The 12,930-nt window shown below is 52.8% G+C and overlaps 1 protein-coding gene across 1 annotated transcript in view; it reads left to right on the top strand.

Moving 5' to 3' along the window:
* The first annotated feature begins 8,284 nt into the window (after positions 1–8,284).
* Positions 8,285–12,930, top strand: part of LOC147094578 (integrin alpha-M-like) — a 151,337-nt gene continuing 146,691 nt past the window's right edge. The window contains exons 1-3 of the mRNA XM_085974408.1: positions 8,285–8,407; positions 10,492–10,640; positions 11,937–12,077. Coding sequence (XP_085830534.1) covers positions 8,389–8,407; positions 10,492–10,640; positions 11,937–12,077 — 309 coding nt within the window. The 5' untranslated portion in view covers positions 8,285–8,388. The remainder of the gene's footprint in view (positions 8,408–10,491; positions 10,641–11,936; positions 12,078–12,930) is intronic.

A 12,930-nucleotide genomic window follows, 5' to 3' on the forward strand; every position in this document is an offset into this window, starting at 1 on the left:
TCTTAGTATCATCTGCAAACTTTGATATGTTACACTCGGTCCCCTCCTCCAAATCGTTAATATAGATTGTAAAGAGTTGGGGACCCAGCACTGACCCCTGCGGAACACCACTAGTTACTGATTGCCAGTCTGAGAATGAACCATTTATCCCAACTCTCTGCCTTCTGTTAGATAGCCAATCCTCTATCCATGCCAGAATATTACCCCCAATCCCGTGATTTTTTACCTTAAGCAATAATCTTTTGTGTGGCACCTTGTCAAATGCCTTTTGGAAGTCTAAATACACTACGTCCACTGGTTCCCCTTTATCCACCCTGTATGTTACTTCCTCAAAGAACTCCAGCAAATTTCTCAAACATGACTTCCCCTTCATAAAACCATGCTGACTTTGTCCTATTAAATTATGATTATCCAAATGTCCTGTTACTGTCTCCTTAATAATGGACTCCAAAATTTTACCTACCACAGATGTTAGGCTAACCGGTCTATAGTTTCCAGCCTTCTGTCTACTGCCCTTTTTAAATAAGGGTGTTACATTAGCAGTTTTCCAATCTGCCGGGACCATTGCCGAGTCCAGGGAGTTTTGGAAAATTATTACCAATGCATCCACAATCCCTACCGCCACTTCCCTCAAGACCCTAGGATGTAAGCCATCAGGTCCAGGTGATTTATCCGCCTTGAGTCCCATTATTTTACCGAGTACCACTTCCTTAGTGATTTTGATCGTGTTTAGCTCCTCCCCCCCTTTAGCCCCCTGTTTGTCCAGTGTTGGGATATTCTTAGTGTCTTCTACTGTAAAGACTGATGTAAAATATTCATTCAGTGTTTTTGCCATCTCCATATTTCCCACCATTGGAGTTTAGAAGAATGAGAGGTGATCTTATTGAAACATATAAGATACTGAGGGGGCTCGACAGGATGGATGCTGAGAGGATGTTTCCCCTAATGGGGGTATCTAAAACTCGGGGGCATAGTCTCAGAATAAGGGGTCGCCCATTTAAGATGGAGGTGAGGAGGAATTTCTTCTCTCAGAGGGTCGTGAATCTTCGGAATTCTCTACCCTAGAGAGCTGTGGAGGCGGAGTCACTGAATATATTCAAGGCGGAGACAGACTGATTATTGAAAAACAGGGGAGTCAAGGATTATGGGGAGCGGGCAGGAAAGTGGAGTTGAGCCCAAGATCAGATCAGCCATGATCTCATTGAATGGCGGAGCAGGCTCGAGGGGCCGAATGGCCGACTCCTGCTCCTATATCTTATGTTCCTATGATCTTACGTATTCTCAATCTGCCCTGATATCTGTAGACTCACCTTGAAGGGATATTTACTAGTCCTAGCCCCTTTAGGGCTACCCCGGATCAGGTGCATTTCTCAAGGCGTTCACTTTCAACTAAAGTTTCAGCTAGCCGAATCCTAAAGATGCTTAATTTGGTCTAAAGGTCCAGACTATCTCTCCCTAAAGGAAAGGAACAACCTGAAAATGTTACCATCCTCCAGATAGCACTTTTAATAAGTTTTATTTAATTCGCTTATGGGATCAGTGCGTCGCTGGCAATGCCAGCATTTATTGCCCATCCCTAATTGCCCTTGAGAAGGTGGTGGTGAGCCGCCTTCTTGAACCGCTGCAGTCCGTGTGGTGAAGGTGCCCCCACGGTGCTGTTAGGGAGGGAGTTCCAGGATTTTGACCCAGCGACGATGAAGGATCGGCGATATACTTCTAAGCCAGGATGTTGTGTGACTTGGAGGGGAACTTGTAGGTGGTGGTGTTCCCATGGGCCTGCTGCCCTTGTCCTTCTAGGTGGTAGAGGTTGCGGGTTTGGGAGGTGCTGCCGAAGAAGCCTTGGCGAGTTGCTGCAGTGCATCTTGTAGATGGTACACACTGCAGCCACGGTGCACCGGTGGTGGAGGGAGTGAATGTTTAAGGTGGTGGATGAGGTGCCAATCAAGCGGGCTGCTTTGTCCTGGATGGTGTCGAGCTTCTTGAGTGTTGTTGGAGCTGCACTCATCCAGGCAAGTGGAGAGTATTCCATCACACTCCTGACTTGTGCCTTGTAGATGGTGGAAAGGCTTTGGGGAGTCAGGAGGTGAGACACTCGCCCCAGAATACCCAGCCTCTGACCTGCTCTTGTTGCCACAGTATTTATGTGGCTGGTCCAATTAAGTTTCTGGTTAATGGTGACCCCCAGGATGTTGATGGTGGGGGATTCGACGATGGTAATGCCATTGAATGTCAAGGGGATGTGGTTAGACTCTCGCTTGTTGGAGATAGTCATTGCCTGGCACTTCTGTGGCACGAATGTTACCTGCCACTTATCAGCCCAAGCCTGAACGTCGTCCAGGTCTTGTTGCATGCGGTTTTAGCTAGACTGTAACGTTCTGGATATTATGAGGGTCTGGAAAACTCCCCCAGAATTCTGCAACTCCTCACCAAAGAGTGTACAGAGATTGAGTTCGCGAGTTTGATACAGAAGTCTTATGTGAGACAATTCTAAATATATAGATTTATTGAAGAACCGACATGCAATTTACAGTTGGTGAGTCAATCGCAAAATTAACAGTTCCAAAAAGAGAAAACTTACAATCTTATTATCAGAGAACCTTACTCTCAAATCTTAACTTCTCTACCGTTTTACAGTTCTTAGTGTTCTACAGGATATCCACCAAAATCAAATACCTTTGATCCCTGAGGTACAAAGAGTTGGAGACTTACAGAGCCACCTCTGAAGCCGAGAATCGCTTTACCCGATTACAGCGAGTGTACTATCCCATTTGAGAGTTCAATATTTATACCCTTTTCCAGTGGTATTTCCTTTCAGGTTTTCTGCTGGTGCAAGCTAATTATCTCCAGTCATTTTTCTGCCGACCTCTGTAACTCTTACCGCCACTTCAGCCAGGCTCGTGTCTCCTCTCTAGGTGTTCTAAGATCACCATATAAAAACAGTGACACGGCAGGTGTTCCTTACTTGATGTCATCTTTACGAGGGAAGATGTTCCTTATCTTATGTGCCTCTTTACGAAGTGTAAATTAGAACACCTTATCCATGGCGAACCATTGTTTTTGTTCCCAAAGATCAGCCTGTGGGAGCCCCTCGCCTTCTGTTTCAATAAGGTTATTTATTCAGGGTCAACAACTCTCTGATCTCAATCTCCAGAATGCTTTCATAGCTATTTTGTAGTTAGGTTTCTAAATTTCCAAACCCAGTTTGTCAGAACTCCTTTATAAGATAGTGGCCTAGAAATTGGGTTGGGGCGCCAAAGTGGCGCAAGAGTCGCCTGAGCGCAGGATTTAGCGCAGCGATCGGAGTGATACCGATCGCCAGAAATTCAGTTTCAGTGCCCCTCGAGGGACACGGGGCGAGGCTCGAGGCGCTCCGCGTCCCTCTTAGGGCGCTGAAACTGATTATCGCAGCGCAACGTGCCGCAGCGCCACACGCTGCAGCACGGCACGGCACGCTGCGGTACTGCAGGCCTTCCTCCCATTGTTAAGGGGGAAGTGCCTGCAACAGCGCGATCCCCGCTCGCGAGTGCCGGCAAATGAGCCCGGCACCGAGGAGAAGTGCCGGTCTCTCGGGAAACAGCCGGCAATGCCGCGGGCGGGGTGGGGGGGGGGGTTAGGAGGCCGGGGACGGAGGTGCTGGCAGGCGGCCGCCGAAAAAGCGGCCGCCCCGCACCTCCACCATAACTTGCGCCGCTGCCAGCACAGTAAGGCCCCGTGAACCGGGCGTGGGTAGCAAATGGCGCAACTGCGGCGTTCGCAAACAAATATCGCGAACGGGGCATGAATGGGGCGCTGCGCACACCGATGACGTCATCGGTGACGGCGCAGCGCAACAGGCTAACGCCACCATTAGCGCCCCTCCTGAATATCGCGGGAGGCGCGGCCAGTAGCGCTACAGCCACTGACTGCCTCTTTAGGCGTTAACAGGTGGCGCTACTCACCCAAGTTCTCCCCCAGTGTATTTTCCTGAATAGGTTATATGGATTATTCCTTCACAACCTCACTGGTGTGATCCTGATAATGTACCATTATTGTGTCACTCTCCATTCCTACAGGAACAGGAAAGTCTTCGGGAGAAAGCTCTTTCAAGCTGGAGTTAGCTCAAACCGGTTTCAGTGCCTTGTTCACTTCAGTAAGTATCATCCTTTCGAGAAAGACGTAATGAATGGTTGAGTTCCACAGAGCAGGAAAGGTACAGACTCCCTGAGCTATGCTGAGTTTCAATCCCCAAACTAATCCCACTGCCCCGCTCTATCCCCATAGCCCTGTATCAATCCCCAAACTAATCCCACTGCCCCGCTCTCTCCCCACAGCCCTGTATCAATCCCCAAACTAATCACACTGCCCCGCTCTCTCCCCACAGCCCTGTCTCAATCCCCAAACTAATCCCACTGCCCTGCTCTCTCCCCATAGCCCTGTATCAATCCCCAAACTAATCCCACTGCCCCGCTCTCTCCCCATAGCCCTGTATCAATCCCCAAACTAATTCCACTGCCCCGCTCTCTCCCCATAGCCCTGTATCAATCCCCAAACTAATCCCACTGCCCCGATCTCTCCTCATAGCCCTGTATCAATCCCAAACTGATCCCACTGCCCCGCTCTCTCCCCATAGCCCTGTGTCAATCCCCAAACTAATCCCACTGCCCTGCTCTCTCTTCCCTTAGCCCTGTATCAATCCCAATCTAATCCCACTGCTCTGCTCTCTCCCCATAGCCCTGTATCAATCCCCAAACTAATCCCACTGTCCCGCTCTCTCCCCACAGCCCTGCATCAACCCCCAAACTAATCCCACTGCCCCGATCTCTCCTCATAGCCCTGTATCAATCCCCGAACTAATCCCACTGCCTCGCTCTCTCCACATAGCCCTGTATCAATCCCAAACTAATCCCACTGCCCCGCTCTCTCCATAGCCCTGTATCAATCCCCAAACTAATTCCACTGCCCCGCTCTCTCCCCATAGCCCTGTATCAATCCCCAAACTATTCCCACTGCCCCGCTCTCTCCCTATAGCCCTCTATCAATCCCCAAACTAATCCCATTGCCCCGCTCTCTCCCCATAGCCCTGTATCAATCCCCAAACTAATCCCACTGCCCCGCTCTCTCCCCATAGCCCTGTATCAATCCCAAACTAATCCCACTGCCCCGCTCTCTCCCCATAGCCCTGTATCAATCCCCAAACTAATCCCACTCCCCTGCTCTCTCCCCATACCCTGTATCAATCCCCAAACTAATCCCACTGCCTCGCTCTCTCCCCATAGCCCTGTATCAATCCCCAAACTAATCCCACTGCCCCGCTCTCTCCCCATAGCCCTGTATCAATACCCAAACTAATCCCACTGCCCCGCTCTCTCCATAGCCCTGAATCAATCCCCAAACTAATCCCACTGCCCCGCTCTCTCCCCATAGCCCTGTATCAATCCCAAACTGATCCCACTGCCCCGCTCTCTCCCCATAGCCCTGTGTCAATCCCCAAACTAATCCCACTCCCCTGCTCTCTCCCCTTAGCCCTGTATCAATCCCCAAACTAATCCCACTGCCCCGCTCTCTCCCCATAGCCCTGTATCAATCCCCAAACTAATCCCACTGCCCCGCTCTCTCCCCATAGCCCTGTATCAATCCCCAAACTAATCCCACTGCCCCGCTCTCTCCCCATAGCCCTGTATCAATCCCCAAACTAATCCCACTGCCCCGCTCTCTCCCCATAGCCTTGTATCAATCCCCAAACTAATCCCACTGCCCCACTCTCTCCCCATAGCCGTGTATCAATCCCCAAACTAATCCCACTATCCCGCTCTCTCCCCAAAGCCCTAAACCTCTCTACCTCTCTATCCTCCTTTAAGATGCTCCTTAAAACCTATCTCTTTGGCCAAGCTTTTGGTCACCTGTCCTAATATATCTTTATGCAGCTCTGGTGTCAAATTTGGTGTCTGTTTTAGCAACTGAGAAACAGGAGGAGGCCATTCAGCCCCTTGAGCCTGTTCCGCCATTCAATGAGATCATGGCTGATCTGCGACCTAACTCCATTTACCCGCCTTTGACCCATATCCCTCAATAACTTTGGTTAACAGAAAGCTAGCAATCTCAGATTTAAAATTAACAATTGAACCCCCAGCATCGATTGCCATTTGCTGCAGTTGTACAGGGCCTTGGTGAGACCACACCTTGAGTATTGTGTGCAGTTTTGGCCGCCTTATCTGAGGAAGGATGTTCTTGCCATGGAGGGAGTGCAGCGAAGATTCACCAGACTGATACCTGGGATGGCAGGAATGACGTATGAGGAGAGATTGGGTCGATTGGGCTTGTACTCGCTGGAGTTTAGAAGAATGAGAGGGGATCTCATCGAAACCTATAAAATTCTAACAGGACTAGACAGACTAGATGCTGGAAGGATGTTCCCGATGGTCGGGGGAGTCCAGAACCAGGGGTCACAGTCTAAAGATAAGGGGTAAGCTATTTAGGACAGAGATGAGGAGGAATTTCTTCACCCAGAGAGTGGTGAACCTGTGGAATTCTCTACCACAGAAGGCGGTGGAGGCCAATTCATTAAATATATTCAAGAAGGAGTTGGATATATTTCTTAAGGCTAAAGCGATCAAGGGATATGGGGAGAAGGCAGGGACAGGGTACTGAGTTTGGATGATCAGCCATGATCTCATTGAATGGCGGAGCAGGCTCGAGGGGCCGAATGGCCTACTCCTGCTCCTATCTTCTATGTTTCTATGTTTCAAACTTCTCCCACCCTTTGTGTGTAGAAGTGTTTCCTAACTTCACTCCTGAAAGGTCTGGCTCTAATTTTTAGACTCTGCCCCCCTCGTCCTCGACTCCCCAACCAGCGGAAATAGTTTCTCTCTCTCTACCCTATCTGTTCCCCTTAATATCTTGAAAACTTCGATCAGATCACCCCTTAACCTTCTAAATTCCAGGGAATACAACCCTAGTCTGTGTAATCTCTCCTCGTAACTTAACCCTTGAAGTCCGGGTTTCATTCTGGTAAACCTACGCTGCACTCCCTCCAAGGCCGATACATCCTTCCGAAGGTGTGGTCCCCAGAACTGCTCACAGTGCTCCAGGTGTGGTCTAACCAAAGTCCTATTCAAGTTTAACATCACTTCTCTGCTTTTCAATTCTATCCCTCTAGAAATGAAACCCGGTCCTTTGTTTTGATTTTCGTGGCCTTATTAACCTGCGCCACAACTTTTAGTGATTTGAGTCTCTCCTTTAAGACGCTCCTTCAAACCGGCTTCTTCGACCAAGCTTTTGGTCACCTGTCACTAATATCTCCTTATGTGGCTCGGTGTCAAATTTTGTTTGATAATTGCTCCTGTGAAGCGCCTTGGGGCGTTTTACTGTGCTTGCGAGGAAGATGCCGAGAAACTCCAGGATGATTGGACAGGCTGGGTGATTGGGCAGATGCATGGCAGATGCAGTATAACGTGGATAAATGCGAGGTTATCCACTTTGGTGGCAAAACAGGAAGGCAGATTATTATCTGAATGGCAATAGATTGGGAGAAGGGGAAGTGCAAAGAGACCTGGGTGTCCTTGTGCACCAGTCGCTGAAGGTAAGCATGCAGGTGCAGCAGGCGGTTAAGAAGGCAAATGGTATGTTGGCCTTCGTAGCGAAAGTGGTTTGAGTACAGGAACAAGGATGTCTTGCTGCAGTTGTACAGGGCCTTGGTGAGACCACACCTTGAGTATTGTGTGCAGTTTTGGCCGCCTTATCTGAGGAAGGATGTTCTTGCCAAGGAGGGGAGTGCAGCGAAGATTCACCAGGCTGATACCTGGGATGGCAGGAATGACGTATGAGGAGAGATTGGGTCGATTGGGCTTATACTCGCTGGAGTTTAGAAGAATGAGAGGGGATCTCATCGAAACTTATAAAATTCTGTCAGGTCTGGACAGACTAGATGCAGGAAGGATGTTTCTGATGGCCGGGGAGTCCAGAACCAGGGGTCATAGTCTAAGGATAAGGGGGTAAGCCATTTAGGACTGAAATGAGGAGGAATTTCTTCACCCAGAGAGTGGTGAACCTGTGGAATTCTCTGCCACAGAGGGCGGTGGAGGCCAGTTCATTAAATATATTCAAGAAGGAGTTGGATATATTTCTTAAGGCTAAAGGGATTCAAGGGGATATGGGGAGAAAGCAGGGACAGGGTACTGAATTTGGATGATCAGCCATGATCTCATTAAATGGCGTAGGCAGGCTCGAGGGGCCGAATGGCCTACTCCTGCTGCTATCTTCTATGTTTCTATGTTTCTAACTCAACCTCCTCTCATCCCCCACACAGGAATCCATCATCCTTGGGGCCGTGGGGGCTAATGATTGGGCCGGTGGATTGATCGAGGTTCGTGATGGGAAAGACACACTAATCAACAATTCCTCCACAAAGACATGGCCAATGCTTACCTGGGTAAGGAGAGGGGACAAGCACAAAGTCTGAGCCGGGGGTCAGTGGGTCTCAGTCCAGGCCGGCACTCCCCGGTGGCCAGTACTGAGGGGGCGCCGCACTGTCGGAGGGGGCAGTACTGAGGGAAAGCCGCACGGTCGGAGGGGCAGTACTATGGGAGTGCCGCACTGTCGGAGGGACAGTACTGAGGGAGCGCCGCACTGTCAGAGGGGCAGAACTGAGGGAGCGCCACACTGTCGGAGGGTCAGTACTGAGGAAGCACCACACTGTCAGAAGGGCAGTACTGAGGGAGAGCCGCGCTGTCGGAGGGGCAGTCCTGAGGGAGTGCTGCACTGCTGGAGGGGCAGTGCTGAGGGAGCGCCGCACTGTCGGAGGGTCAGTACTGAGGAAGCACCACACTCTCGGAGGGGCAGTACTGAGGGAGCGCCGCACTGTCGGAGGGAGCAGTACTGAGGGAGCGCCGCACTGTCGGAGGGGCAGTACTGAGGGAGCGCCACACTGTCAGAAGGGCAGTACTGAGGGAGAGCCGCGCTGTCGGAGGGGCAGTCCTGAGGGAGTGGCTGCACTGCTGGAGGGAGCAGTACTGAGGGAGCGCCGCACTGTCGGAGGGGCAGTACTGAGGGAAAGCCGCACGGTCAGAGGGGCAGTACTTTGGGAGTGCCGCACTGTCGGAGGGACAGTACTGAGGGAGCGCCGCACTGTCAGAGGGGCAGAACTGAGGGGAGCGCCGCACTGTCAGAAGGGCAGTACTGAGGGAGAGCCGCGCTGTCGGAGGGGCAGTACTATGGGAGTGCCGCACTGTCGGAGGGGTAGTACTGAGGGAGCGCCGCACTGTCGGAGGGGGCAGTACTGAGGGAGCGCCACACTGTCGGAGGGGCAGTACTGAGGGAGCGCCGCACTGTCGGAGGGGCAGTACTGAAGGAGCGCCCGCACTTTCGGAGGGGCAGTACTGAGGGAGCGCGCCGCACTGTCGGAGGTGCCGTCTTTCGGATGAGACATTAAACCGAGGCCCCGTCTGCCCCTATCAGGTGGATGTGAAATCCTGCTGCCACTATTGGAAGAATATCAAGGGAATTCTACCAGGTGTCCTGGGGCCAATATTTATCCCACACCCAATACCACCCAAAGAACTAGATTATCTGGTCATTTATCACGTTGCGGTTTGTGGGAGCTTGCTGTGCACAAATTGGCTACTGCGTTTCCTACATTACAACAGTGACCACACTTCAAACAGCATGTCCATTGGTCGTGAAACGCTTGGGGGAACGTCCGGTGGTCGTGATAGGCGCTGGAGAAGATGTACAATTCTTTCTTCTCTCTCTCTTTCATTGTTTCATTCGTTCTTCCCTCTCTCCCTCCCTCCCTGCCTCTCTCACTCCCTCTCTCCCTCCCTCTCTCCCTCCCTCCCTCCCCTCCCTCTCGCACTCCCTCTCTCACATCCCTCTCTCCCTCCCTCTCTCACTCCCTCTCTCCCTCCCTCTCTCACACCCTCTTTTCCTCCCTCCCTCCCTCCTCTCTCCGTCTCTCCCTCCCTCCCTCTCGCACTCCCTCTCTCCCTCTCTCACATCCTCCCTCCTCCCTCTCTCTCTCACTCCCTCACTCCCTCTCTCCCTCCCTCCTTCCCTCTCTCACTCCCTCTCTCCCTCCCTCCCTCTCTCACTCCCTCTCTCAGTCCCTCCCTCCCTTCCTCCTTTGCTCCTCCCTTCCTCCCTCTCTCCTCTCCTTTTCCCTCCCTCCCTCTCCCCCCCTCTCCTCTCTCTCCCGCCACTCCTCCCTGTCCCCTTCCCTTCCTTCCTTCCTATCTAATGTGTTGAGGACCCTCCCTCTCTCCCTCTCTATCCCTCCCTTCCTCCCTCTACTCCCTCGCTCCTCCTTCCTCCCTCTCTCTCTCTCTCCCTCTCCCTCCCTCCCTCTCCCCCCCTCTCCTCCCTCACTCCCTCCCTCCCTCCCTCTCTCTCCCTCCTTTCCTCCCTCTCCTGCCCTCTCTCCCTCCACTCCTCCCTCTCCCCTTCCCTTCCTTCCTTCCTATCTGATATGTTTAGGACCCTCGGTGACTCTGTCTTCTCCTCTCTCGCTCCCTCTCTCAGGATATTCGATGGTGATGGCCCAGCGAGGGGGCAGAGGCTTCTGTACCGTTGGAGCACCGCGGTATAACCACGTTGGGAGAGTGATGATCTTCGAGCGAGGCAACAACGGCACAAACTGGACTGTGAAGCAGACCATCGAGGGAGAACAGGTGGGTAACTGAAGACTAGGATGCGAGTTCACCATAATCCAGGCCGACACTCCCAGTGCCAGTACTGAGGGAGCGCCACACTGTCGGAGGGGCAGTACTGAGGGAGCGCCGCACTGTCGGAGGGGCAGTACTGAGGGAGCGCCGCACTGTCGGAGGGGCAGTACTGAGGGAGCGCTGCACTGTCGGAGGGGCAGTACTGAGGGAGCGCCGCACTGTCGGAGGGGCAGTACTGAGGGAGCGCTGCACTGTCGGAGGGGCAGTACTGAGGGAGCGCCGCACTGTCGGAGGGGCAGTACTGAGGGAGCTCCACACTGTCGGAGGGGCAGTACTGAGGGAGCGCCGCACTGTCGGAGGGGCAGTACTGAGGGAGCGCCACACTGTCGGAGGGGCAGTACTGAGGGAGCTCCACACTGTCGGAGGGGCAGTACTGAGGGAGCCCTGCACTGTTGGAGGGGCAGTACTGAGGGAGCGCCGCACTGTCGGAGGGGCGGTACTGTGGGAGCACTGTACTGTCGGAGGGGCAGTACTGAGGGAGTGTCGCACTGTCGAAGGGGCAGTACTGAGGGAGCGCCGCACTGTCGGAGGGGCGGTACTGTGGGAGCACTGTACTGTCGGAGGGGCAGTACTGAGGGAGCGCCGCACTGTCGGAGGGGCGGTACTGTGGGAGCACTGTACTGTCGGAGGGGCAGTACTGAGGGAGTGTCGCACTGTCGAAGGGGCAGTACTGAGGGAGCGCCGCACTGTTGGAGGGGCAGTACTGAGGGAGCGCTGCACTGTCGGAGGGGCGGTACTGAGGGAGAGCCGCACTGTCGGAGGGGCAGTACTGAGGGAGTGCCGCACTGTCGGAGGGGCAGTACTGAGGGAGCGCCGCACTGTCGGAGGGGCAGTACTGAGGGAGCGCCGCACTGTCAGAGGGGCAGTACTGAGGGAGCGCCGCACTGTCGGTGGGGCAGTACTGAGGGAGCGCCGCACTGTCGGAGGGGCAGTACTGAGGGAGCGCCGCACTGTCGGAGGGGCAGTACTGAGGGAGCGCCGCACTGTCAGAGGGGCAGTACTGAGGGAGCGCCGCACTGTCGGTGGGGCAGTACTGAGGGAGCGCCGCACTGTCGGAGGGGCAGTACTGAGGGAGCGTCGCACTGTCGGAGGGGCAGTACTGAGGGAGCGTCGCACTGTCGGAGGGGCAGCACTGAGGGAGTGCCGCACTGTCGGAGGGGCAGTACTGAGGGAGCGCTGAAAGGGCAGTGTATCTATATATATTAAAGACTTGATTGCTCTCTTGATCTCACACTCCTTTAGATGGGATCCTATTTTGGTGCCGAACTGTCTGCTCTGGATCTAGACCGCGATGGGGAGACGGATTTCGTGCTGATCGGAGCTCCGTTATACCATGAGAGTGGGATCGGAGGGATGGTGAGAGTCTGCACAATATCACTCCAGGTAAAAACAACTTGCATTTCTTTAGCATCTTTCACCACCTCAGGACGTCCCAAAGCGCTTCACAGCAAATGAAGGACGTTTGAAATGGAGGGTGGGAAGGAGGGAGGGAGGGAGGGAGAGAGAGAGGGGAGAGAGAGAGACAGAGAGAGAGAGAGAGACAGAGAGAGAGACAGAGAGAGCGAGAGACAGAGAGAGAGAGACAGAGAGAGAGAGACGCAGAGAGAGAGAGACAGAGAGAGAGAGACAGAGAGAGAGGGGGACAGAGAGAGAGAGACAGAGATACAGAGAGAGAGACAGAGAGACCCAAGAGCTAAACCCAGAAAAGAGTCCCCTGAGTCAGCTGCTACTGAAACTAAGTACTCAGCCGGACCCTGACCAGCCCCAGACCAACACAGCCGTCCAAACACCAATCCGAGTGAACCAAATCATTAAAAAATGCAAAGAAACCTACCTGGAACATTGGAACAAAATAACCGAAAGCCAAAGCAGATTAGAATGTTACCGGGCCCTAAAAAGAGAATATAAACTGGCAGACTACCTCACGACCATCAGAGACACAAAACAGAGACAGACCCTCACCAGGTACAGACTAAGCGACCACCAACTGGAAATTGAAAAAGGCAGATACAAGAAATCCTGGCAGCCTAGAGAGAATAGAATATGCGATCAATGTCTGGCTGGCGAGGTTGAAACAGAAATGCATTTCCTCCTAAAATGCGAAAAATTCAACACATCAAGAAACATATTATTCAACAAGCTAAGCCAAACAACCCCAGATTTCAAGGAATTGGATGATCTGTCAAAATTGAGATTAGTCCTAGGAGAAGGAGACAGACCATACCTTGGGGCCAAA

The sequence above is a fragment of the Somniosus microcephalus genome, unplaced genomic scaffold, assembly GCF_052327205.1.
Source record: "Somniosus microcephalus isolate GS21.2 unplaced genomic scaffold, FLI_Smic_1.0 unresolved_chr1, whole genome shotgun sequence".
Classification (NCBI taxonomy): Eukaryota; Metazoa; Chordata; class Chondrichthyes; order Squaliformes; family Somniosidae; genus Somniosus; species Somniosus microcephalus.